A 25232-nucleotide genomic window follows, 5' to 3' on the forward strand; every position below is an offset into this window, starting at 1 on the left:
TACCACTTGTACTTATATTTCTGACTTACTCTCTCTGGTACCTGTTAATATAAAATATTACTTTAATTATTTTTAAGTTTGTGCTATGGAAATTTTCAAAAGCAGGAAGAATAGTAAAGAGAATTCTCATGTACTATCATCCAGCTTCAACAATGATCAGTTCACTGCCAATTTTGTTTCATCTATTTTAATGTGAGGTAAATATAAGGCAACATCTTTCTGCATATTATATATATATATATATATATGATGACATCTTACCTTATTTTATTATTATATTACAGTAAGCATAAAGAATTAACAATTCCTTAATATCTAACCATCCCTTAACCCCAGCAAGACCTCAGATTCATTAATTCCACCCTCATTTCACACCCTCTTGTTCATGACATCCTCTTTTCCTCTCTTCACCTCCATTTCATGTGCACTTTTAATTCCACTTCCTTTGCCCACTTTGTTATACTCTCATGGATAGAACTGCATCCATAGTTAAATGAAACTCTGCCTGTTCTGTGCTTGTGCCTTTGCAACTGGACAAAGTTGAGAATAACTCACAACCACATAGACTAGTCTCATTTTAAATTTATATCCTGGTAAATGCTGGTGCTGCCCTGAAATCATACTATAGTTCTATAATTTATTCCCTTTCCAGCCATCCTAGGTGACTCCTTAATGCCCCTTTTCTTCATACCTTTGACATGTCTTCTGTAATTCACTGTCCTCTCAGCTGAAGATCTTGCCAGTTCACTGAGAAAATGGAAGCATTCAGAAATGAGCTTCACCATAGTACCACCATCCCCATCGGCTCTTCCACCAGCATCCGCATGCTTGTACTTGGCCTTCTGGCTTGGTAGTACAGATGCTCTTTTATTGGCCTGTGTTTTCTGTGCTCTAATGGCTTTACTTTTTTCCTGGATATTATCTTTTATTGCCTACTCAAAACATTGCTCCAGAAATTCTCTACTACCTCACCCAATCTCCCACCATCTCTTGCATCATTAATTTTTATTCTCTGTTGGAACCTTTCATTGGCATATAGGCATGCTGTTAATTCTCTTGCCTAAAACAAAAGAAAGAATACAACTTCTCTTGCCTTACCTTCCCCTCCATTTTTCTGATTTTTATTGTAGCCAAATTACTCAAAAAGAGTTACCTATTCCTGCTCCTCTTGTTCCCTCCTACACCTCTTCTAATAAACCATCTGCTTTTACCACTCTACTAAAACTCTACTTATGGAACTCATCAATAACCTGTATAGTACTAAACGCAGTGGATTTATACAATAACCCTCATGTTTCGTGGCCTAGTAGTAGGGTTTGACACTCTTGAGCACACCCTCCTTCTTGACGCACTGTCTTACCTTGACTTCCAAGATTGCTACCTTCTCTTTGTTTTCTCAGTCTCCTTTGCTGGTACCTCTTGTTGTGCCAGGGCTCAGTCCTTTGTCTTTTCTGCTTATCCAATTTTTTGGTGATGTGTATTTAATTGTCATCTCTACACCATGGACACCCAATTGACATCTCTGGCCTGCATGTCTCTACTCAGTGTTCCACTTGGATATTTAGCACCTCAAACTCGACTTGCCTTTTTAACCTTCTACCTAAAATTTATGTAGCTACACTCTTCACTATTTCAGTTGAGGACAACTTGGTTCTTTGGGTTGGTGACGCTAAAAATTTGAGTCATCCTCTTTTTATCCTTTTTTTCTCTCACATCCCATGTTTAATTTATCCGGAGGTCCTTTTGGCTCAGAGATGCCTAGTATCTGACCCTTTCTCTTTATCACTGATAGGAGCTAGGACCAGGACCAGCACCTCTGACGTGAGTTGCTCCAATAGTTCTAAAGGTCCTCCCTGCTTCCACCCTGGCTCTGACCCTTAAAACCTGTTAGTCTGTTGTTAATACAGTAGCTAGAGCAATTACTCTCTCCTTTTCTTGTTTCATTTTATTTTTATTGTCCCCTTACTATTTCTTGAAAGTGCCTGGCATGCCCCTGACAAATGGCCTTTGCACTGCTGGTTTCTTCTGCCTAGAACATAATTCCTCACAATATCCACGTTCATGATTTCCTCAATTCCTTCCATGTCTTTGCTCAAAGAATACTTTCTTAAGGAGACCTGAAATCCTTCAAACCCATCCTCAGCCCTACCTGTATGGCTCAGTGGATTGAGTGCCAGCTTGCAAACCCAAGGTCACCTGTTAAATTCCAAGTCAGGGCAAATGTCTGAGTTGTGGGCCAGGTCCCCAGTAGTGGGGGTGTGAGAGGCAACCACACACACATTGATGTTTCTCTCCGTCTCTCCCTTACTTCCCCTCTCTAAAAATAAATAAATAAAATATTTTAAAAAACTGTTCTCAATTACCAGGGGCCCAAGTTCCCCTTTATCCTGCTACATTTTTCATAATAAAATTATCATCTTATAGCTTATCATATAATTTATCTATTTATTGTGTATGTCAGGTACTCATGGTGTCTTCCCCCACTGGAAGTTTCACAAAGGACTGAGATTTGGTCATTCTGGTCTGACACACAGTAGGTGGTCAATAAAGTGATTTTTCCCTTTTAATATTATTTCACTCTAATTGCTCCACAGAGTCAGTGATGGTTCTTATCCCAACAATTAACTTAGATTCAGTTTTATGTGCCTGTTTTGGGGTATTCCTCTCTGCCTCTACCTTCTTAATTATGGTCCAACTTTTTCTTTTTCTTCCTTTTTCTTACTCTATTTCCGAAGCTTATTTTAGGTACATGTGTTTATTGTTCTGGTCTTCAGGTCTTTTTATACCCTTTCTCAACTTAGGCCCTTTCTTAGTTATAGTTCTATTTCTAGAAGAATTGTTTTCTCTATTGCAGATCTCTAAGACTTTTATTCTTAACAACTAGTTCCAGAAATCTTGCTTTTCCTTGGGAATGTTTCCCATGTAAATTTGGAGTACTGAGTTCCACCTTCCATCTACCTGTGCCCTCCATCTATCATGTAGGCAACCTTGTAATCCATGATTCACATGGTCCCATCACTCACTTGACATTGTACTGAAATGCAGGCTCCTTTGGGCTTACAGCTAGTATGAAATTACTGTTTCATAACTATATATAGGCATTTGTTTATTTTCAACTTTTTTATCTTTTATCTTCTATATTTGTGCATACATTTATGTGTATTATGTATTTCATTTTCTGTTTTATCCAACTGTTACTGAAAGCATCAGTTTCTACATCTTTCCCTATTGGATATTTAAAATTGTTTGATATTTTTTATCTTTAATAGGTCATTGCTTTAGTGATGGACATGTTTACAGATGTGGACATTTTCAAAGAAATAGTGGAGGCATCAACTCGAGGAATATCCGTATACATTTTGCTCGATGAATCCAACTTGAATCATTTCCTAAATATGACTGAAAAACAGGGTTGTCAAGTTCAACGTCTCAGGGTAAGAGTTCTGTGTTTTTTCCTCGGGTATTTTTTTTTTTTTTACAGTTTTTGTACTATTTTTTGTCTCAGTCAAATTTAAACCATGTTAAGTTGTATTATTCCAAAAGTAAAATTTTAAAAAGTGTGTGTTTAAATTTTAAGATAGAATAATGATTGATCACAAAGTGTCCATTTGTACTTTTTTTTTTAAAAAAAAACTGAACGCCTTTTCCATCTTTTTTTTTTTTAAAGATTTTATTTATTTATTTATTTTTAGAGGGGAAGGAGAGAGGTAGAGAAACATCAATGTATGGTTGCCTTTTGTGCGTCCCCTGCTGGGAATTAGCCTGCAAGGAACCCGCCTGCAACCCAGGAATGTGCCCTAACTGGGAATCGAACCGCGATCGCCTGGTTCGCAGGCCCGCGCTCAATCTACTGAGCTACGCCAGCCAGGGCGCTGTACTTTTTCAAATGTAGCTGGAAACACACATCCGCAAAACGAATTTCCATGGTGCCTTTCCTGATAGTGAGACCCTTGAGCTTCTGAGTGTACGTTGGCTACCAGTTGTAATTAAACGCATCCATTTTGCAGGTGCGACCTTGAAACCACTGACTCCACTAGTTTTGACATTCAGCAGGTGTTGTTGATCATGATCTTTTGATATAGTGATTTCAGTTACATTGACTTTTTAAAAGGTAGATGCATTTTCATTTTAGTTATTTTGACATGATGAATCAATAATCCGAAAGGATCTTGCAGTAGGACCCTAAGTGATTTATAAACCATCATGTATAAATGTTAAGTACTATCGCCATAATTGAAGTTACTGTTTTCCTAGAGAACTTCTTTTTCTGCATGATGTTTTAAAATTTGCTTTTCACTGTTTTTTGTTCATATATTTAAAAATTATTTCAAGTATCCCTTTTTGTACTAAGGTTTTATATTAACATGTATTTTACTTTTCAGGACATTTTCCTCCTAGCCTTAATTTTTATGTTTTATTTACATATAATTCTAGAATATTCGAGTTCGGACAGTAAAAGGCCAAGAATACCTTTCAAAAACAGGAGCCAAATTTTATGGGAAATTGGAACAGAAATTTTTGTTAATTGACTGCCAGAAAGTTATGTATGGTTCTTACAGGTAAGATTATTGTGTTTGCCTATCACATTAATAATCTTATAAAACCTATTAGTATTACATTTTAATGTAATCAGTTCAGTTCTATTTTTAATTGAGTTACAATTGACATATAATAATGTATTAGTTTCCAGTATAGTGGTTTAATATTTGTATGTAATGCTAAATGATCACCATAATAAGTCTAGTTAATGTCCATCACCATACAGAGTTACACAAATATCATCTTTTTTTTTCCTTGTGAGGTGGGCTTTGAAGATTACTTTCTTAGCAACTTTTAGATATGCAATATAGTATGATAAACTGCAGTCACCATACTGTACATTACATACATTACATCTCCAGCACTTATTTATTTGTAACTGGAAGTTGGTACTCTTTGACACTCTTCACCCATTTCATTCATCCCATACCTTCCCCCTGACTTCTGGCAACCACTGATCTGTGCTCTGGGTCTATAAGTTTGTCTTTTTGGTTTTTTGTTGTTGTTGTTTTACATATAAGGGAGATCATACCGTGTTTGACTATCTCTGTTTGACTTATTTCACTTAGCATAATGAGTTCAAGTCCATCCATGTTGTTGGCAAATGGCAAGATTCCATTCTTTTTCTATGGCTGAAGAGTATATCACATCTTCTTTATCCATTCACTTGTTGAGGGACACTTAGGTTGCTTTCATATCTTGGCTATTATAAATAATAGGCAATGCAGTGAACGTAGGGATAATCATGTCTTTTTGAGTTAGTGTTTGTTTTCTTCTGATAAATATCCAGAAGTGGCACTTATAGATCATATGGTGGTTGTATTTTTAATTTTTTGAGGAACCTCCATACTATTTTCCATAGTGGCTGCACCAATCTGCACTTTCATCAGTAGTGCAGGAGGGTTCCCTATTCATCACATCCTTCCAACAGTTGCTAATAATTGACTTTTGATAATAGCCTAGTGTGTGTTTACCTGCAGTATTATCAATCATTTATAGAAATTATTAGTTTCAAATTTTAATGTAACCTGTTATTTCTTAAAAATAAAAAACAGAATCCTTGCGTGGAAACTTAGAGACTTGGGTTTCAGTTCTAGTCGTACCTCTGAAGAACATGAAGACCATGGGCAAATCACAAACATCTTGGGCTTCAAGTTCTTCACCCAACAAATAAAGAGGTTGATAAATATCTCAGTTTCCATATAGCTCTACAATACAAAAAGTGGTTTTTCCTCATGGAAACAGCACATAGTATGGACTTAATAATAATTGTTCATAAAAATAAAAGTTGCTTATCATTTTTGAAGAAACTGTCAAACAGACTTTTCTTATTTCAGTATTATTAAAAATCTGACAATTATCATGTAGTCACCATAGTATTACCAAAAATGCCTGTAGGAGTCTGACTAAAATGTCATGGTGGACACTAGACAGGAGACTCAGACCTAGATTCTACTCTCTGGAATGCTTCAAGGCTTCCGCTGGTGATATAGCTACTCTCTCCTGGCTTAGCTCTTCTACACATTTCAACCCTGTCCTGACAATGTACCTGCAAGGCTGTTGTTTTCATCTATATTTTATAAATGATGAAATTGAAGTTCCAGTAGTTTAAGAGATTTGTCTAAAACCTCACAGGTAAGAGCCACAGACAACCCGGGCCTGGCAACACAGTCCAGATCCTGCTGGCTCCACAGTGTCCGACGTGCTGCCCAATACTCATTTATAAACTTAAGGCATGGGTCCTGAATGGGATGCACAGTGAGGCTACATCAACAGGCAGATGAAAGCACCAACAAGCGTATATGCACTGCCAGGTCACCAGGGCAGAGTGGACACATCATTAAAGACTGTAGGAGGAAGCCAGGAGACCTAAGGATGTAAACAGGACCATGCGAGAGGAAACTTTAGGAACGTAAAACGTCTGACAAGAAGGAGACACCGTGTTAAAACGGAAGGCTGTGGGCAAGTTCCTAGACACGGTTGCACCTTCACTTGCCCTGCTGTAAAGGGAGGGTAATGGTAGAACCACCTTGTTGTTGTGATGGGAATTAGAGTCATGCATCCAAAGCCTCTAATGTTAATTTTTATTTTAAGCCTTTAAAAAAACACTTAATCTTCTAACTTTCCCTTTTCTGAGTGATCCTTTTGGAAATATACTTTGGAGTTCTAAAGGAAAACATATTAAGAGCAGAAATTACAACTAGTGCTTAAAATTAATGAGCCCTTTTAAAGACTTGTCATTTGTGTATATATTAGTTTAGATCACTTTTGGATGCCTTTTAATTGAAATTTCAATTAAAATTGGGAGTTCACTTGACTTATAGAATAGTGTTTGTTAGTTAATGTCATCATAGTGAATGCTGAGGACCACAGATTCATCAAAACTCTTATCTAAAAACTTTATGATTTCATATATAGTTTACATATAGTTCTTTAAAAATAATGGTTGTCAGCTCTTGTCATTTTTGTTTTTTCTCACTAACTATGATGAACTTTTCCTATTAACAGTATTTAACTGATGCAGCAGTTACGAACCAGTCTTCACAGAAACTGGCTAAAATTGTATTTCCTTTTGGTTAAAACCATCCTTTGTTGCTCACATTCTGGAATTGTCATTGTTTTCCTCATGGGCAAATTCAAAATGCCCTCTTCTTCATTTCAAAATTCCTTGCTATAAAATATCTTCATATTTGGAACTCTCAGCATTTCCAGACAGGTCTGGAGTCTGTACTCACCACAGTCACAGTTGTGTGACAGCCCACTGGTCCTGATGATGGTTTTATCAACAAAACGTGTCTTGCCCTATCACAACACTAACCCTGATGAGATAAAACACCTATATGCTTTTTATCGGTGTGTGTCAATTAGATTTTGAAGTGGATACCCTCATTAAAAATCGTCATGTGAAAGTCTGGAAGATATTTAATATTGTCCACAAAATTGACTGACCGAATTTTATGAACTTTTTTCTTTAAGTATTGTGATACTTACAAAAGTTACTTTCAAAAGATAAGTCTCAGTGAAGTTATTGGCTCCCCTGTGCCATTCTACTCAGACTTGAACATCATCACATTCAGAAATCCATGCAACAACTAGTCAGTATTCTCACTCTATGGCCTTTATGTTATTACCCCCACCCCCAGAAAACTCAGAGTTCTTGAACCACTTTTTAACATGTAGGTTGATAACTACATTCCGAACTTCAAGACTAACACATAACTGTGTTTGGAGGAGGTGGGATAGTAAGTTATGATACAGAGAACAGAATGACAGCTGTCAGTGGGAAAGCAGGTCGGGGGCTAGGCGAAAAGGGAGAAGGCATTAAGCAGTACAAATTGGTAGTTGCAGGATAGTCACAGAGATGCAGTTTGCAGTGAGGGAAAGATAATGAATAATGTCAGTGTAATTGGGTATGGGGCCCGGTGGGTGCTTAGAGCAGCCTAGGGGACCACTTTGCAGACTGTGTGGTTTATTGGCCACTTTGTTGCACATTTGAAACTGGCACGGAATGATATTGAAGGTAAACTGTGGTTGAAAAATAATATGCAATAGCTCTGGCTGGTGTTGCTCAGTGGATTGAGTGCTGGCCTGTGAATGAAAGTATCGCCAGTTCAATTCCCAGTCAGGGCACATGCCTAGGTTGCAGGCGAGGTCCCCAGTAGGGGGCATGTGAGAGACAACCACACATTGATGTTTCCCTTCCTCTCTTTCTCCCTCTCTTCACCTCTATCTAAAAAGAAATAAATAAAATGTTTAAAAACATAATGTAAAATAATTCTTTTTATTTTTATCCAAGTAAATATATGCACATATTTTTAAAAATCAAGCATTACTAAAAGATATGCAATACAAAGCATCTCTTGTATTCCTCAATGTATTCCTAATTCCTGACTGCCAGATACTATTTATTTTTTAGCTAGTTCTTCTGATAAGGATTTTATTGTCTTACGTAATGTGATTACACTGCTGTTTCTTGATTTATCACTTTCAGAAATGTAATCTTTTGACTTTATATTATGGGAGTTGGGGAGTTACATATTATAACCACTCATATCCATTTGTGCACCTGGTCCCCACTCACCCAATATGGTTTTATCACATTTTGTTATTAAGTGAGAAGTATGAGTTTACATTACTAAAGTTGTCTCAGAATTGATCATTAATGAGCAATGCAGTGATTTATGATTGTTTCCTTCTTTTCATAACAAAGTTAATAATGACCATTTTATTTTGGTTTTGGTCATTGTCTTTGTTTTCTGTTTAACTATTGCTATTTTTATTTCCGTTGACTACTGATTTTTTAGTACATAAAAACTTTTCCCAATACTCAGTTAATACCAACGATCCATGGTGTCCAGTCTGGACCAGCAGGTCTTTCACCTGGAGCTCAGCCGGGATCCAGGCATTGCCTATATTCCCACATAATTTGAGCTGCAGTTTTTAAAATCCCCTTTTCAATCTCATTTTTAACTCATCTTTGTTTCCAAGTCATGGTTTTTCTCCCAAGTTTGATCAAGAACATTTTCTGTCAGCATGGGATATTTAAAGTTCAAAAATTTATAATTTTAGATGATTTGTGGTTTAAAAGAAGATGAAACTCTTAAATTGAACCATTTTACTCCAGATTTGGAAGGCATTGTCCTGCATTCAAATTGCTATTTAAGAAGTCTCAAACAGTTGTTATTGCAGTTTTCTTCATGTAACTTTTTTTCCTTTCTGGAAATGTCTAGGTTTTCCCTTTTACATGCTATTCTCAAATTTATTATGCTGCTTCTAGCCCTAGGACTTTTTTCCTCTTGTTGTTCAAGGCAATTCTAATACTTAGACCTTTTGGTTCTGAGAAGTTTTCTTATTTATTCTTTGATAATTTCTTCTCAATTATTTCTGTTGTCTCTCCCTGGAATTTTTATTAACTGAATTTCTGCTCCCATTGTATTATTTTTCCTACAACTTTCCATCCAGGGCTGGGGACATTTCATTAACTGGGGGATTTTCTTAATTACATCCATCTTTCAATGTTTCTGTTATATCTTTCTTTTAGAATTTTGCTATCAAATATTTTAATACCTGCTACTTGAAATATTTTATAGCATCCTATTCATGTTTCATAGACTTATTAGTTTTTATCTTTATTTCTTTGAAGATATTAAGCATGTGTACGTTTATACATATTCTTACTTGTGCATTTTCTCTGTTTCCTTCTCTGGGTACCTTTTTTGTGTTTGCTTGGTTTGCTTCCAGTTTTGCATCTAAGCTTTTAAGCTTTATAAGTGATCTAAACTTTGTAATGTCTGCCAGTCCTTTGCAATATCTTTGTATTTAAGAATGAGTGAGTATAGAACTTACTAGAAACTGTGTGTGAAATGCTTATCAACAGCTGAGTTCACAGAACAGTGATTAGCTGGGATCATGGAAATAACACAGGAAGATCCTTTAATGTTGGTATAAGTCATCCTTGTATCTCTAGGAGTGGTTAGAATTTTCAGAGAATAATCTCTAAATTAAATATTTCCAATCAAATCTCTTTCTATTACCTGAAATTCTATTACAATATTACTTTCTGATTTACCAAAGTCTAGAACCTTTTCCGATTGCCACACATTCACCAGTACCATTATCTTCTCAGATTCCTAAGTTCTGTACCTGGAGGTAATCTTATTTTGTAACCTATGCATATTCTTTGTGAGGTACAGATATTCTTTCTTCTTGTTACTGGCTCAATAATTTTACTCATTATTCCAATTTCTGCTCTGATTTTGTTTCTTATCACCTTATTCCAACTACTTTATTCATCATAGTAAATGAAATCCCTCATATTTCAAGTCTATACTACAAGTAGTTGTGAAAAAAATTATTCTCCAAACATCTCCTTTTATTATAATTTATTCAGATTTGGGATCAGATTTTACACAAACTGCTTTCAAGGTTCATCCATCTCGTATGTTTTTTTTAAAGATTTTTTAATTTATTTATCTTAGAGGGGAAGGGAAAGAGAGAGGGAGAGAAATATCAATGTATGGTTGCCTCTCGTGAGTCCCCCACTGGGAACTGGCCTGCAACCCAGGCATGTGCCCTGACTGGGAATCGAACTGTAATCGTCTGGTTTGCAGGCCCGCACTCAATCCACTGAGCTACACCAGCCAGGGCTTGTTGGGTTTTTTTTTAATGCAGTTAAATATAAGTTGATTTCAGTTTTCTATAATGCATGGCCATTACTGCTTCCTTTTTCTATGTTTCTTCTTTCACACAAATTGTCCTCCCATACTTTTGTTTCATGTCTGAACTTCAAGGTTATCTAGTTTCTATCAAAATACTGCTAAAATCTGACTTTCTTGAGGGATTTTTCATATTTGATAGCTGACTTTTCATTTCGTAAGGTTTCTAACATACTTTATATTCACATCTTCAGTTTGATTGAAAATTTCTTTAATAATTTACTTTTGAAGCATATCGTTTAAGTCAGGCTGGTGGCCGACACAACTGTAAATACAAAGTACCTAGTAAATATCCTGTTCATACCATCCATTCAATAAGTATTCTAGATAAAATAAAGCATATCAGAATAATTAAGTTGCAGACTGCTGTTGATAATATTTTATATATTTTAAATTCTTACTCTGAACATTTTAAAAAATATCTTCATCTGCCTTTATTATTGTCTTCCTTGTGTAAATAATAAACTCCTTCATTGTGGAGAATGAGTTTATCTCCCTTTTATTGTATTAAAACATCTTGTATCATGTACATTATTTGATACATAACATGTTAGTGATTTTTTCTTTATCAGCTCAGTGACTCTGTATGTTTAACTATTCAGATTTTCAAACATCGTATTTAAAATCTTACAGGAAATTTCAAGATAACTGTTAGCTCTAAACTCTGAAAAAGATAGGAAGTTCCATAAAGTGCTATAAACTAGTTACAAATTTATTTTCCATTAAAATTTATTGGAAATTGTACCTGTATTAAAAGATCCTGATTGGCATTCTGACTGGCATGGTCTGTGAGGATTAAATTGACCACATCTGTGTACACCAAGTTCACTGTCTCCTTATCGAGGCTGCTGCCCACGAATCCTCTGTCTGCGCACAACTCCCAGCACCCTAAGTTACACTCACTGAGTAAGTCACAGAGAGAAAAGATATGTACAGAGCTGTCTTGCACTGTAACGTGTTGGAACTATAAGGAAATGTAGCAGTTATGGCATTCGTGTCTTCATTTTGGACGTGAGGAAACAGAGGCCATGAGACTGGAGAACTCAGCAGTAGCCAGTTCTCAGCTTTTCCTGTGATGCCAGCTTGCCTGCACCCTGCCAGGACGCATTTTTTCACTCTGCAAATTCTTACTAGGTAGAGGTACAAAGTGCAACGTGGCTTTTCCTTGGACTTCTCATAAGTCGTGTAAGGAAGTATGGTGGATTCGAACCCAGAACTTGATTTGTTATTTAAAGTATGCATATGGGAGTGGGGCAACATATCCATGTTACAAGCATGTAATGATTGGAGCTGTTTTCGATTATGACAGTCAAGGAAAAAACCTCTTGTCCGCAATAAATGACACACTTTTCTTAGTAGAACTATATATACTGTCACTAATCTTTTAATTCAGCAAACATAAAATTTTCCAATTTTGATTTTTTTTCAGCTACATGTGGTCATTTGAAAAAGCTCACCTCAGCATGGTTCAGATAATCACAGGACAGCTCGTTGAGTCCTTTGATGAAGAATTCAGGACTCTCTATGCCAGATCATGTGTGCCCAGCTCATTCGCTCAGGAAGAGTCAGCCCGGGGGAAGCGTGGCAAAGCTCTGTGGGAAAACGGCACTTACCAGCGTTCGGTCTCTTCATTAGCTTCTGTTTCCAGCCAAAGAAATTTTCTTGGTAGGCAAGACAACGTTCATAAACTAGATCCTAGTTACTTCAAAAATAGAGGACTATACACCCGGAATGAACATGACAAATATAGCATAAGAAATCATGGATACAAACCTCCTTTTGTTCCAAACTTTAATGGGCCAAATACAGTCCGTCAGTATCAGCCCAGTCAGAATGAAAATTGGAAGAGGCATAGTTATGCTGGGGAACAGCCAGAAACAGCGCCATACCTGTTGCTGAACAGGGCTGTGAATCGAACTGTCAATCCTCCTGGTAATTGGAAAAAGTCCTCAGATAGTTTGGCATCCTCATCACGGGGAGGCTATGCGAGCCACCATAACATGCCTCCCCAGAGTTTTGGAAATTGGCTTGCCCAGAGGAAGACAACACATTTTGCAGAAAGGAATTCAAATGTGCGAAGGTCTTTTAACGGGACAGATAATCATGTTCGCTTCCTCCAACAACGAATGCCAACCCTGGAAAATACGACAAAGTCATTCTTGCGAAACTGGAGAATTGAATCCTACTTAAATGATCATTCAGAAGCTACACCTGATTCTAATGGATCAGCTCTAGGTGACCGGCCTGAGAGCTATGATAGCTCTGAGAATTTGAAAGCCAATGCCCTTTATACGCATTCACGGCTCCGCCCCTCTCTTGTGTTTAAACCAACTTTACCTGAGCAGCAGGAAGTTAATAGTTCTGCAACTGGCTCCTCAAATTCAACTATCATTGGTTCCCAGGGAAGTGACACACCCAGAGAGGTCCCAGATACCCCTAAAAGTGTAGAGCATTCGACAGACAAACCTTTGCCAGAATCAATCCCCAAGCTACCGTCGTCACAGTCAGAGGTGCCAAAAATGCACCCCTCGCAGGTTCCTGAAAACCACTCAGAAGTCTTAAACCAAACTACGGGTGGCCATGCTGAGTCAAACAACTACTTATATACAAATCTGTGTGTAAACAAGCAGACAGAAAATCTAAAGAATCAACAAAATGAGAATGTGCTTAAAAGACGAAGTTTCCCATTCTTTGACTACTCAAAAGCCAATTTAGATCATGGAAATAGTAAGCATTATGTATATAGCACACTTACCAGGAATCGAATCAGACAGCCAGAAAAACCCAAAGAGGATTTGCTGAAAAGCTCTAAAAGCATGCACAACGTGACCAATAGCATAGAAGAGCAGGAGGAGGTGGTCCAGAGAGAACCTTCAAGTGGCACAACTACCAAGTCGGTTTCCATTGCTGCTTTGCTTGACGTGAACAAAGAGGACCCTAACAAAGAGCTCCCTTCAAAGAAAGAAGTTAAGGGTTCCCCAAGCTTTTTGAAAAAGGGGTCTCAGAAGTTGAGGTCCTTACTTAGCCTTACCCCAGAAAAGAAAGAAACTCTATCCAAAAGTAAAACATCCCCCTTTTATAGGATGTGTAGTAGTTCTGACACTTTAGCTTCTGAGGCTGAAGAGAATCAAAACCCCAGGAAGTCAGAACCGAAAGTTGATTCATCTCCTAGAAGAAAGCATACTTCCTCCACAAACTCCCAAGGCAGCATCCACAAGAGTAGGGAAGATGTGACAGTCAGCTCATCTCAGGGGATGCGTGCTGCATCCAATGAAAGTAATGAAATACCTTCTCCAGGTCCGGCTGAAAACAAGTTCTTAGACAGGGTAGGGGATGCGTCTGCCCCAAGATTTAACACAGAACAGATCCAATACCGAGATTCAAAGGAGATTCGTACTGTTGCTGCTCCTGGAAGGAAACCAGCTTCTTCAAGGCCAAAGCCCAGTGAGCTTGTGAGGACTCAGTCAACTGACCGGCGCATTTATAGTCGTTTTGAGCCATTTTGTAAGATTGAGAATTCTATTCAGCCAACCAGCAACATTCCAAATGCCAATATACACCGCCCAGAAATAAAATCCCCAACTATGGGCAATAGTTATGGCAGGTCCAGCCCAATGCTGAATTACAACACTAACGTTTACCACACATATCAGCCAAATGAGAACAAGTTTCGAGGATTTATGCAGAAGTTTGGAAACTTCATACACAAAAATAAATGAGATACTATAATTGCAGATAGATATTCAAATACAAAATGAATTTGGCTATAAATATTTGTCTAAAGAACATTGTGGACAGTTTTTGTAACATGCCAATAGATTTCCACAGGGGTAAAATTTTGGGTATATGTGTATTTTTACCAACTTACTATGTACAGTAAAGTTATTGCTCTGTGTGATAAAGTTAACTGTGCTTAATTATACTAATGGGATGGCTCTATAAACACATCATTTTTAAATGGTAATGGTAAAAAATGTAATTAAATTCTTTTCTTCAGACTGAAGACATTAAATCTTTAAAAAAAAAACTTAATGGTAGGATGGTATATGGATTTTAACCATTTTATTCCAAAGCTTTTTCTTTCATGTAAAGTCTTTTTATAAAAGTGTCCTAATACTATCAGTGGCCCTTTACAACACATCTTTATAGAGTTTTCATAACTTTAGGTTATAAGAAAATAAGAAAAAGCCTTTCTGGTTTTAAATGGCCTTTAAATTTTATAGGATAACTTGTTATATTTTATTAATGTTTTATTACTATTCCTGTGGAGCATATATAACAGGTTGGGTGGCACAGTAAAATTTCATCTATATAGCTCAGCATACATTCTTTTAAAATTTTGTCTGAGGGTGCTGGCACAGTATGGGCCTCAGGTAGTACAGGGCATCATGGGAATTTGTTCTCCTTTCCTGAGAACCATCCAGGATGTGCTTCCTTCCGCTTTCCCAGGGAGCCTGTACGTCACTCACCAGTCGGCTGCTGGCCTGGGTCGTTTCTTCCTTCACTTACAGCAAGCCAGCAGGTGTTGGAACACCTGAATTATTCCTACCCTTTTTCTAATATAAAGTATTTTAGAGAACGTAAATTTCTACGTAAATTTTTAAGTTTGGTATGACGATGCTTAGGTGTTTTGATTGCAAGTCTTTGTGAGAGACTTTCTGTGTGCTGTGCCAAATACGGTGTGACTGGGCTGCGGTGGTGGCTGTGGGAAGTGGTGCTCTAGTCTGTTCTCCCAGGAGCAGGGCCCTAGTTGAAGAGTTTAAGACTTCCTAGATCTTGACTTAATGAGGGTACTCAGATCATAAACTACCCTGGGCCTTTCTGAGAGTAATGAAATAAAAGTCCCATATCCATTACAGAAACTTTAACTTGGCTTTACTTCATCCACAAAGAATAGAATTAAAGAAACTGAACCATTTGAGAAGGGGGAAGTGTTTCTACAACACTTCAAATTTCACACCTTCTGAGTTGCTGTATGGGATAGTATTTTTAAAATGCAAGACTTATTCAGATATTATCTGTTACTAAATCATTAAAATAGTGGTATTAAAATATCTATGCCATTTAAATAATTTTCCATAAAACCATGATAAGAAATATGATGGGGGGAAACAAAACAGTTGGGAAAAGAAAACATATATTGAGTACTTACCCTAGACCAAGTCTGGAGCCTGAATCTAAAGTGACCTCAGCAACATTTTGTGGGGACCACTACCCTCATTATTTATAGTTAATGATTAAGGTGACAATTGAGACACTGAAATTCAGACACATAATGCTCCAAGTCACGTAACTAATAAGTAAAGTTACTCAGGTGTCTGTAATATCCCGTCGCATCACATTACCTTCCAAATGTGTTCAACTTCTGCCTTGCCCAAACTATTAGGATTTAAGTGAGAAAAATTTTATATTTCCTGACCCAAACAGCATTCAACCAAAAAGGGTTTAGTTGGATTCTACCAGACAACAAAGATACATGGAGCTTAAAATAGCCACAGTAGATGGGATTAGGGAATTTAATTGAGGTTGGTTTCTGAGTGTAACCTAGCAGGCCACTTTTAATTGCTAGGCAGTCCTTTTGATCCTCTTCTAGTTGACCTGTGACAATGACAGGAAAAGAAGAGGAACCATTAGTGAGCTCTAACCTGCTTCTGTACTACAGGAAAAAAGCCCGTTAGTGTAGGAAGCTAGGCAGTGAATGGAACTTAATGTTAAATATATAATCTAGATGAATATTCACAGTAAGTCTGTGAAGTAAGTAACCCTTTAAAAAAATAAGGAAACTAAACCACAAAGAAGTTAGATAAGTTTCTAAGAGTTACACAAGTCTGAATTGGTAGAACTGGGGTTTAAACACAAAAGCCTGTATTTTTAATGCCGTACCACACCATTCCTTACTGGCCTCTTACTCCTCTGGGCTTGAGGAACCTCCTTTGAAAGTCGTCACTCTTTTCTTGCTCTCCCTTTACAAACTGCAAAAATACAACAGGAACTGGAGAGCAACAGCACTTTGTAAACACAAATTCAGAATGTACTATTCAGTTTCACCTCATTCACAAAAGTAGGTTTTAAACCTCTCGTTGAAACCTTGGGAATTCCCAAGTACTGCAACATACGATTTTATTGTTTGGGTAAACTGAGTGTAATAGATTGAAAATTCTGCATGTTTGTAATAAATTAATAGCTTAAAAACAAAACTTTTAGAGGGGAAGAGTCATTTTTTACAGGAAAGGTAGCCAGGGATATTTACCAAAACACCAAACACACAAACAAACAAACAAAACCTTTGAAATGTGTATTTCCTTGTAATAAGAAATGGTATTCAGTTGCAATTAAAAAAAAAGCTATTTCTGATTGTTAGAGGGTTGATTTTTAGAGTCATCTAGAAACTGTAATACCTTCATAGATAATACCAGGTTCTTTTAAACCATTAGAAGTAAGAGAGATTTTTAATTTTGCTCTTAGAAAAACTGACTTCTGTCATTCTGGACCATAGTCCTCATTATGCATCTAAGAAAGGCAGAACCCACAGTTAACCAAACCAGATGGATTTTAATGTAACACCTGTTTTTTGTTACTGTTAGTTGGGGCATCTTTTCAGAGATAAAGGAATAAAGGACAATTCCTAATTGTCATTAGGAAGTTCTGAAAATGCAAATTCTGAAAATTTAGAGCACCATAGCTTTAAAGCTGAAATTACAAAAAGACTAGAGTGTAAATCATGTTTCATAAGAAGCAAGAGCTTGTTGCCTTTTTGTACAGCAACTGCCATCCTTTCTGGAAACGGCTTTCGTCCTTTGTTGAGTTCCTCCTCTCCTTAGTGAAATTGGAAAGTATTGGATGCTTTATTTTATGCATTTGTTATGGGCAGCTTAGGCTTTTGCACCGCAGATTTATTCTTTGACATTTTTCTTTATTTTCCTTCTATTTCTTCAGAAATATCTAGATACGAGAATCTGTGCATAGAGTAAGTTTTCCAAGTTTCTGTGGCTCAGAAACTCCTCAAGGTTAAGGCTGAATGAGCACACAGTGCTTCAAATAATTACTCACCGTTTGAGTTATAAGCAGACACTCCAGACTTCATGGATATATTTATTTCAAGCAATATAATTTTTCCCCAAATTATATTGGTGGAAAGATAATGTCATGTAAGTGTACTTTGACATTAAAGTTTGATAAGGTAATTTTTACTCTCCACATAGTATATTAATTTGTAAGCAGAAACTCAAGAAAATAGGATTTCAGAGTTCTTCGCAGATAGTTTCAGAATAATGTAAGTGCCTGTATCCCGAACACATTGATGTCCCTCTGTTATAATGATAGGGTTTAGCCACAAGTGTGACATGGTGTGCTATGGTATGGGTATGGGGTGCATGTTGGTAGTCTCACTTGGGCAAGCAAATATCCTTTTCAATGAAGATGACATCTGCTGTGATCTAGACAGGCAGGAAGAAGTTCAAACTCTGACTACATCCAACTGGAACTTTCCTCAAGATTATCTGGTTAGTCAACTATTATTTCACAGGTATTTGACTTTTATGAATATCTGTTGATTCTTAATGTGCCTATGGCTAAGGGATATAAAGGAGGATCATTATTTCATGTTAATCATGTGTGCTGCTGTTTTTTAAAGTTTATCATCATATTCAATTTGGTTCTAGAATATTTAAGGTAAAAAGAATGAAATTATAAACCAAATTGTCAATTTTTAATATACAAACAATGTTAGAGGAATATTCTTCCAAATTAACTTTTGTTTTTAAATCTAATAAATGAATATTAAATAATTTTGTACAAACGTCAATATATTGTAAGGTGTTTATTTTTATCATCATACCATGGATTTTCACATAAGCTTATATTTTCAATTATTATATTATGAATATAGATTTTATACATTTTTAAATATGTCTCCATAATTTTAAATGGTTTTATTATACTTCTTTTTACAGAGAGGGGTAGGAAGGAAGAAAGAGAGGGAAAGAAACATTGATGAAAGAGGGAAACATTAATCGGTTGCCTTTCGTGTATGCCCCAGCCTGGGACTGAACCCACAACCCAGGCATGAGCCCTGACCAAGAATTGAATTGGTGATATTGTGCTTTGCAGAATGACGCCCAGTCAACAGAGCCACACCACTTAGGGCATATTTCTCCATGAATTTTGAAGCCAGGTCTTAAACACTTTTAGATTTATTTTGATCCGCAATTATATTTTATATAATAATTTATCCACATTTGATATTGTGACAGTATTTTTTCCTTAGCAATATTATATGCACTCATTCTCTTTATTTCTATTTCTACTACAATGTAGTAGTTATTTTAAATAACTTGTGACTTTGAAAAATAGGGAATTTATTTCATTTAAAAATTAGTAATGGACCTGTATGACTTTGTAGCATTTGGTTTGAATAAAATATTCTAAAGGAACATTTATGTTAGATTAATTAGTGACATTAAATAAGCTAAAGTCTGAAAGTAATAAACTTAAAATGTACTTTCCTTAGAAAAAAATAATTTCTCTTATATCACAGATTAAGATACAGTTGAAACACTGTTTTGGAAATTTAATACTATCTTTGTAAAGGCAAATGTGCTTTTCAAGTAGGTAAGTACAATTTTAAGTAAAAAACAATTTTTATTTTATTTTTTATTTACCATAAATGCTGATGTTTAGGAAAAATCTAGTTCAGTAGAATAGTAAGGGAAATAGATAAGGTTTTAATCTTTTTGTGGCCATCATAAAGGAAACTTGTGAATAGGCTCAGTTGATTTAAGTAGTCAAAGACCATCCAGAGGTAATTGGACTAGATAAACACCGAAGTGCATTAAAAGGAGTAAGTGTGTATCCTGCCTGGAGAAAAGAATCAGGCGAGGTGGCATTATCTGAGCTGAAAGCACCAGGAAACAAAAGAAATATATATGAGAAAACTCTTAACAAAGGAAAGTATAACATCAAATTGGACATTTTTCTCCTAATAATCTGTTTCAACAGATTATTTACGTATTTAACATTCATATTAGGAACCTTTGTTGCATTTATGTAGGTTATGGTAAACTTTTGAGTAAGTAAAAAAAAATAAAAAGAATGTCTTGAATAATCAGAGGTTGTACAAGTTTCTTGTGTTTTAAGACTAGCCCGAACTAACAGCAAAAATATGTATGCTAAGAAGCAAGATGTCTAAGAAGTAAGTGGAAGCTACACTAACCTCCTCCCAGGACCAATCTGAAATTAAAACTAAATTGTAGAGAAGTCATCCTGAATAACCAACCTACACTAGCTGCAGAGAAGCCTTATAACCAAGGACAGACAGAAGTAACCACTTCACCACAATCTGACAAGTACAGAGTGTGGAGGAGGCGCAAGAGGGCTGGCTGAGCTCCCATGAGTGGTATCTGAAATTTCAAAGAGATATTTCAAGGGCCATGGGGATCCTTCTGAGAGTGTGGGGGTTAGCCCAAGCTGGGATCTCCAGCCTACAGCACCAAAGACAGGAAAGGAATCCTGATAACATCCAGCTGTGAAAAGCAGCAGAATTTCTGTCTGCCAGGGAGAGATGTTAGGAGATACATAGAGCCTATTAAAGGGTGGACACAAAAAATTTAATTTGCTGCCACTTACCCTGGGCTCCAGCACAGAGGAAAGAGTAGGCTAGAGATGCATGAGTGGTCTAGGGTGGTGGCTCTGGGGAGAGAACTGAAGGAACAGCCACCAGGATCCCTGTGTTGAGTCATCCCGCATACTGCAGAAGCCATCTTAGGCAGAGCACTCCCCTCCAAGTGGCACCAGCTTGAGGGGAAGCAATAGCCCCATCTGCAGGAATTACTCTGCCACACCCTGTGGAACTTAAGCCAGGCTGCTGAGTACAGCTTGAGGCTATATCGTTGATTAAGTGTACCAACTAAGGCTGATTTCTGAGGAGCTCTGAGACGTTAACTGACCTTCCTGCAGGCCTGGTGCTGATCAAAGCTGGCCCTGGTGCTCAGCCTGGTTCATTCGATACACAAACAGGCCCAGCACAGAGAACCCTGTGCTAGGGATCACTAATAGCCCCAAACTGGTTGCACAGGGCCCAGTCACAAGCAACACCTGACAAAGGTCTGCTCTGGAGTCTTTGCAGATCTACCTAATACATAGAAACAAATACAAAGAAGCGGCCAAAGTGGGAAGACAAAAAAAAAAAAAAAGACCCAAAAGAAAGAACAAGAGAATTCTCCAGAAGAATAATTACATAAAATAGAGGCAAGCAATTTATCAGAGAGTTTAGAGTAATAATCATAAGGATAATTGACAGCATGAAAAATAAATATAAACTATAAAAAAGAACCACTCAGAAATAGAGAATGAAATATCTGAAATAAATAATACATAGGATGGAATAAACAGTACATTAGATGAAGCAGAGTATTATATCAATGATTTGGAACACAAGGTAGAAAAATATGCAAGCATAGCAGCAAAAACGAAAGGATTTTTTAAAAATGAGAGCTTAAGAAACATTATACACAGCATGAGGCTTCACAATATCCACATCATGGGAATACCAGAATGAGAAGAGAGTGAACAAGGGATCGAGAACCTATTTGAAAAAATAAGGACAGAAAATTTCCCTAACCTGATGAGGGTTAAATCCAGGAAGCTCAGAGAGTCCCAAACAAGTTAGACCCAAAGAGACATACACTGAGACATATCATTAAAATGGCAAGGCTCAAGACAAGAAGAGATCCTAAAAGCTACAAGAGAAAAGGTGGTAGTTAAGTACAAAGGAACACCAATTAGACTGTCATCTGATTTCTCAACAGAGACATTTCAGTCTAGGCAGGAATGGTGTGAAATAGTCAAGGTGATGAAAAGCAAGGGCCTACAACCAAGGCTAATTTACCCATCAAGGCTATCATTAACACAGAAAGAATATAAGGAATTTCCCAGATAATACAAAGCTAAAGGAGTTTGTAAACACCAAACCAAAACTGCAACAAATGTTAAAATGCTTGTTTTAAGACTGAGAAGAAAAAGAGAAAGAAAAAACAGAATAGTCTAACAATAAAATGGCATAATATGTACCTATTAATAATCACCTTAAATGTAAATGGCTTAAATGCTCCAAACAAAATACGTAGGGTAGCTGAATGGATAAGGAAAAAAGACCCATATATATGCTGCCTCTAAAAGACCCACCTCAGAAAAGAGATACACACAGACTAAAAGTAAAGGGATGGAAAAAATTATTGCATGCAAGTGAAAAAGAAAAAAAAAGCTGGGGTAGCAGTACTTATATCCAACAAAATATACTTCAAAACCAAGGCTAGCCCTGGCTGGTGTAATTCAGTGGATTGAGTGCAGGTCTGTGAACCAGAGGATCATGGTTCGATTCCCAGTCAGGACACATGCCTGGGTTGCAGGCCAGTTCCCATGAGAGGGACTCATGAGAGGCAATCATACATTGATATTTCTCTCCTTTTCTCCTTCCCTTCCCCTCTAAAGATAAGTAAATAAAATCTTTTAAAAAAACAAGGCTAGAGTAAGAGACGAAGAAGGGCACTATAGTAATAAAGGAAAAAATTTAACAAGATGATATGTAGCTAGTAAACATTTACACACAAAACATAGGAGCACCTAATTATGCAAAGCAAATCTTGATAGGTATAAAGGGAGAGACTGACAAAAATACACTCATAGTCTGGGATTTTAACACCCCATTGACTGCAATGGGTCAGTCTTCCAGACGAAAATCAACAAGGAGACAGTGGCCTTAAATGACACTCTAAATTAAATGAATCTAACTGATATCTTCAGAGCAATTCACCCCAAGAATATACATACTTTTTAAGTGCACATGGAACATTTTCTAGGATAGACCACATGTTAGGACACTAAACAAGTCTCAATAAATTTAAGAAGATTGAAATCATATCAAGCATCATCCATGAAACTAGAAATCAATCACAAAAATACCACTGAAAAACACACAGAAACATGAAAGCTAAATAGTATGATATTAATCAATGAATGGGTCAACAGTGAGAAGAGGGAAGATATCAGAAGATACCTTGAAATAAATGAAAATGAAGATACAACCATCCAAAATCTGTGGGACACAGGGAAAGCAATCCTAAGAGGGTACTTCACAGCATTACAGACCTATCTCAAAAAAGCAAGAAAATGCTGAAATGAACAATCTAACTTTATACTTGCAGAAACTTGAAAGAACAACAAACAAAGCCCAAAATGAGTAGAAGAAATGAAATAATAAAGATCAGTACAGAAATAAATGAAATAAAGTCTAAGAAAAATGATCCAGAAGATCAATGAACCCAAGAGCTTGTTCTTTGAATAGTAACCAAGATTGACAAACCTTTAACTGGAATCATCTAGGAAAAAAGACAGAAGACCCAAATAAATAAAATCAGAAATGACAGAGGAGAAATGAAAGAGAAGAAACTAATACCAAAGAAATACAAAGGATTATAAGAAAATATTATGAACAACTATATGCCAACAAAATGGATAGCCTAGATGAAATGGATACATTCCTTGAAATATACAGTGTTCCAAAAATAAATCAGGAAGAATCAGAGAATCTGTATAGACACATTACACCTAATGAAATTGTTCAGTAATCAAAAAATCTTCCAACAAACAAAAGTTCTGGACTGGATGGGCTCACAGGTGAATTTTACCAAACACTCTGAGAAGAACATATGACTCTCCTTCTCAAACTATTTCACAAAAACCGAGAGGAGGGAAGCCTCCCATATTCGCTTTACCAGGCCAGCATTATCCTAATTCCAAAAACAGATAGACACCACAAAAAAAGAGAAAAATTTAGCCCAATATCCCTGATGAACATAGACTCTAAAATTCTCAACAAGATATTACCAAACCAAATACATCAATATGTCAAAAAGATCATATACCAATGATCAAGTGGGATTTATTCTGGGAATATAAGGTTGGTACAGTATTTGCAAATCAATAAATGTGACTTAGCACATAAACAAACTGAAGGATAAAAACCACATGATCATATGAATAGATGCACTTGAAAAAGCACTTGATATAATCTAGCGCCCATTTATGATAAAAATTCTCAGCAGAGTGGGAATAGAGGGAGCATTCCGAAACATCATACAGGGCATATATGACCAAACCACTGCCAGCATCATGATGTGCAAAACTACAAGTGTTCCCTTAGATCGGGAACAAGACAGGAATGTCTGCTGTCACCTCTCTTACTCTGCGTAGTACTGAAAGTCCTAGCCACAGCAATCAGAAAAGAAAAAGAAATAAAAGGCATCCAAATCAGAAAGGAAGAAGTAAAATCATCTTTATTTGCAGGCGATGTGAGACTCTATAGAGAGGACCCCAAAGTTTCTACCAATAAACTTCTAGAACTGATCAATGAATTCAGCAAAGTATCAATATACAAAATTAATACCCAGACATGGGTTGCATTTTTATATGCAATAATGAATTCACAGAGAAGGAAGTTAAGAAAACAATCCAATTCACAACTGCTACAAAAACAATAAAATACCTCAGATAAACCAAACCAAGGATTTAAAAAACCTGTACATGGAAAATTAGAAAAAAACTGAAGAAGCTGAAGAAGATACAAATAAGTGGAAGCACATACTGTGTTCATGGATAGGAAGAATTAATATCATTAAAATGTCCATTTTAACCCAACAGAGGAGGGGGAGAAGGAGAAGGGGGGAGAAGGTACAGAGAAAAAGTAGCATAGACGGTAGGTAGAAAATAGACGGGGGAGGGCAGGAATATTATGGGAAATAGAGAATCTAAAGAACTTGTGACACATGGACATGAACGAAAGGGGGGGAATGGTGGGGGAAGGGTGTGCAGGGTGGAGGGGAGTGAAGGGGAGGAATGGGACAACTGTAATGGCATAATCAATAAAATATTTTTTAAAGATTTTATTTATTTATCTTTAGAGGGGAAGGGAAGGAGAGAGGGAGAGAAATATCAATGTATGGTTGCCTCTGGTGTGTCCCCTGCCGGGAACTTGGCCTGCAACCCAGGTATGTGCCCTGACAAGGAATCGAACCACGATCATCTGGGTCGCAGGCCCGTGCTCATCCACTGAGCTACACCAGCCAGGGCTCAATAAAATATATTTTTAAAAAATGTCCATTTTGACCCAAAGCAAATTACAGATTTAATACAATTTCTATCAAGATTCCTATGTTGTATTTCCCACATCTAGAACAAATATTTCAAAAACTTATATGGAACCACAAATGCCCCACATAGCAACAGACATCCTGAAGAAGAACAAAGTTGGAGGAATCACACTATCTAATATCAAACTATACCACAAGGCAATAGTAATCAAAACAACATGGTACTGGCTGGTACTGGCATAAAAACAGTCACTTAATTCAATGGAACAGAATAGAGAGGCCAGAAATAAACTCACACCTTTATAGTCAAATAATTTCTGACAGAGGAAACAAG

General features: G+C 36.7%; 1 protein-coding gene across 1 annotated transcript in view; it reads left to right on the top strand.

The window, feature by feature from the left end:
• The window catches only part of SACK1B (scaffolding CK1 anchoring protein B), an 87281-nt gene extending 68857 nt beyond the window's left edge, over nucleotides 1-18424 (top strand). Inside the window, exons 3-5 of the mRNA XM_037055099.1 lie at nucleotides 3270-3434; nucleotides 4435-4559; nucleotides 12184-18424. Coding sequence (XP_036910994.1) covers nucleotides 3270-3434; nucleotides 4435-4559; nucleotides 12184-14473 — 2580 coding nt within the window. The 3' untranslated portion in view covers nucleotides 14474-18424. The remainder of the gene's footprint in view (nucleotides 1-3269; nucleotides 3435-4434; nucleotides 4560-12183) is intronic.
• The last annotated feature ends 6808 nt before the right edge of the window (nucleotides 18425-25232 follow it).

The sequence above is a fragment of the Sturnira hondurensis genome, unplaced genomic scaffold (genome assembly GCF_014824575.4).
Source record: "Sturnira hondurensis isolate 20B ecotype Veracruz unplaced genomic scaffold, ASM1482457v3 Scaffold0000880, whole genome shotgun sequence".
Lineage (NCBI taxonomy): Eukaryota > Metazoa > Chordata > Mammalia > Chiroptera > Phyllostomidae > Sturnira > Sturnira hondurensis.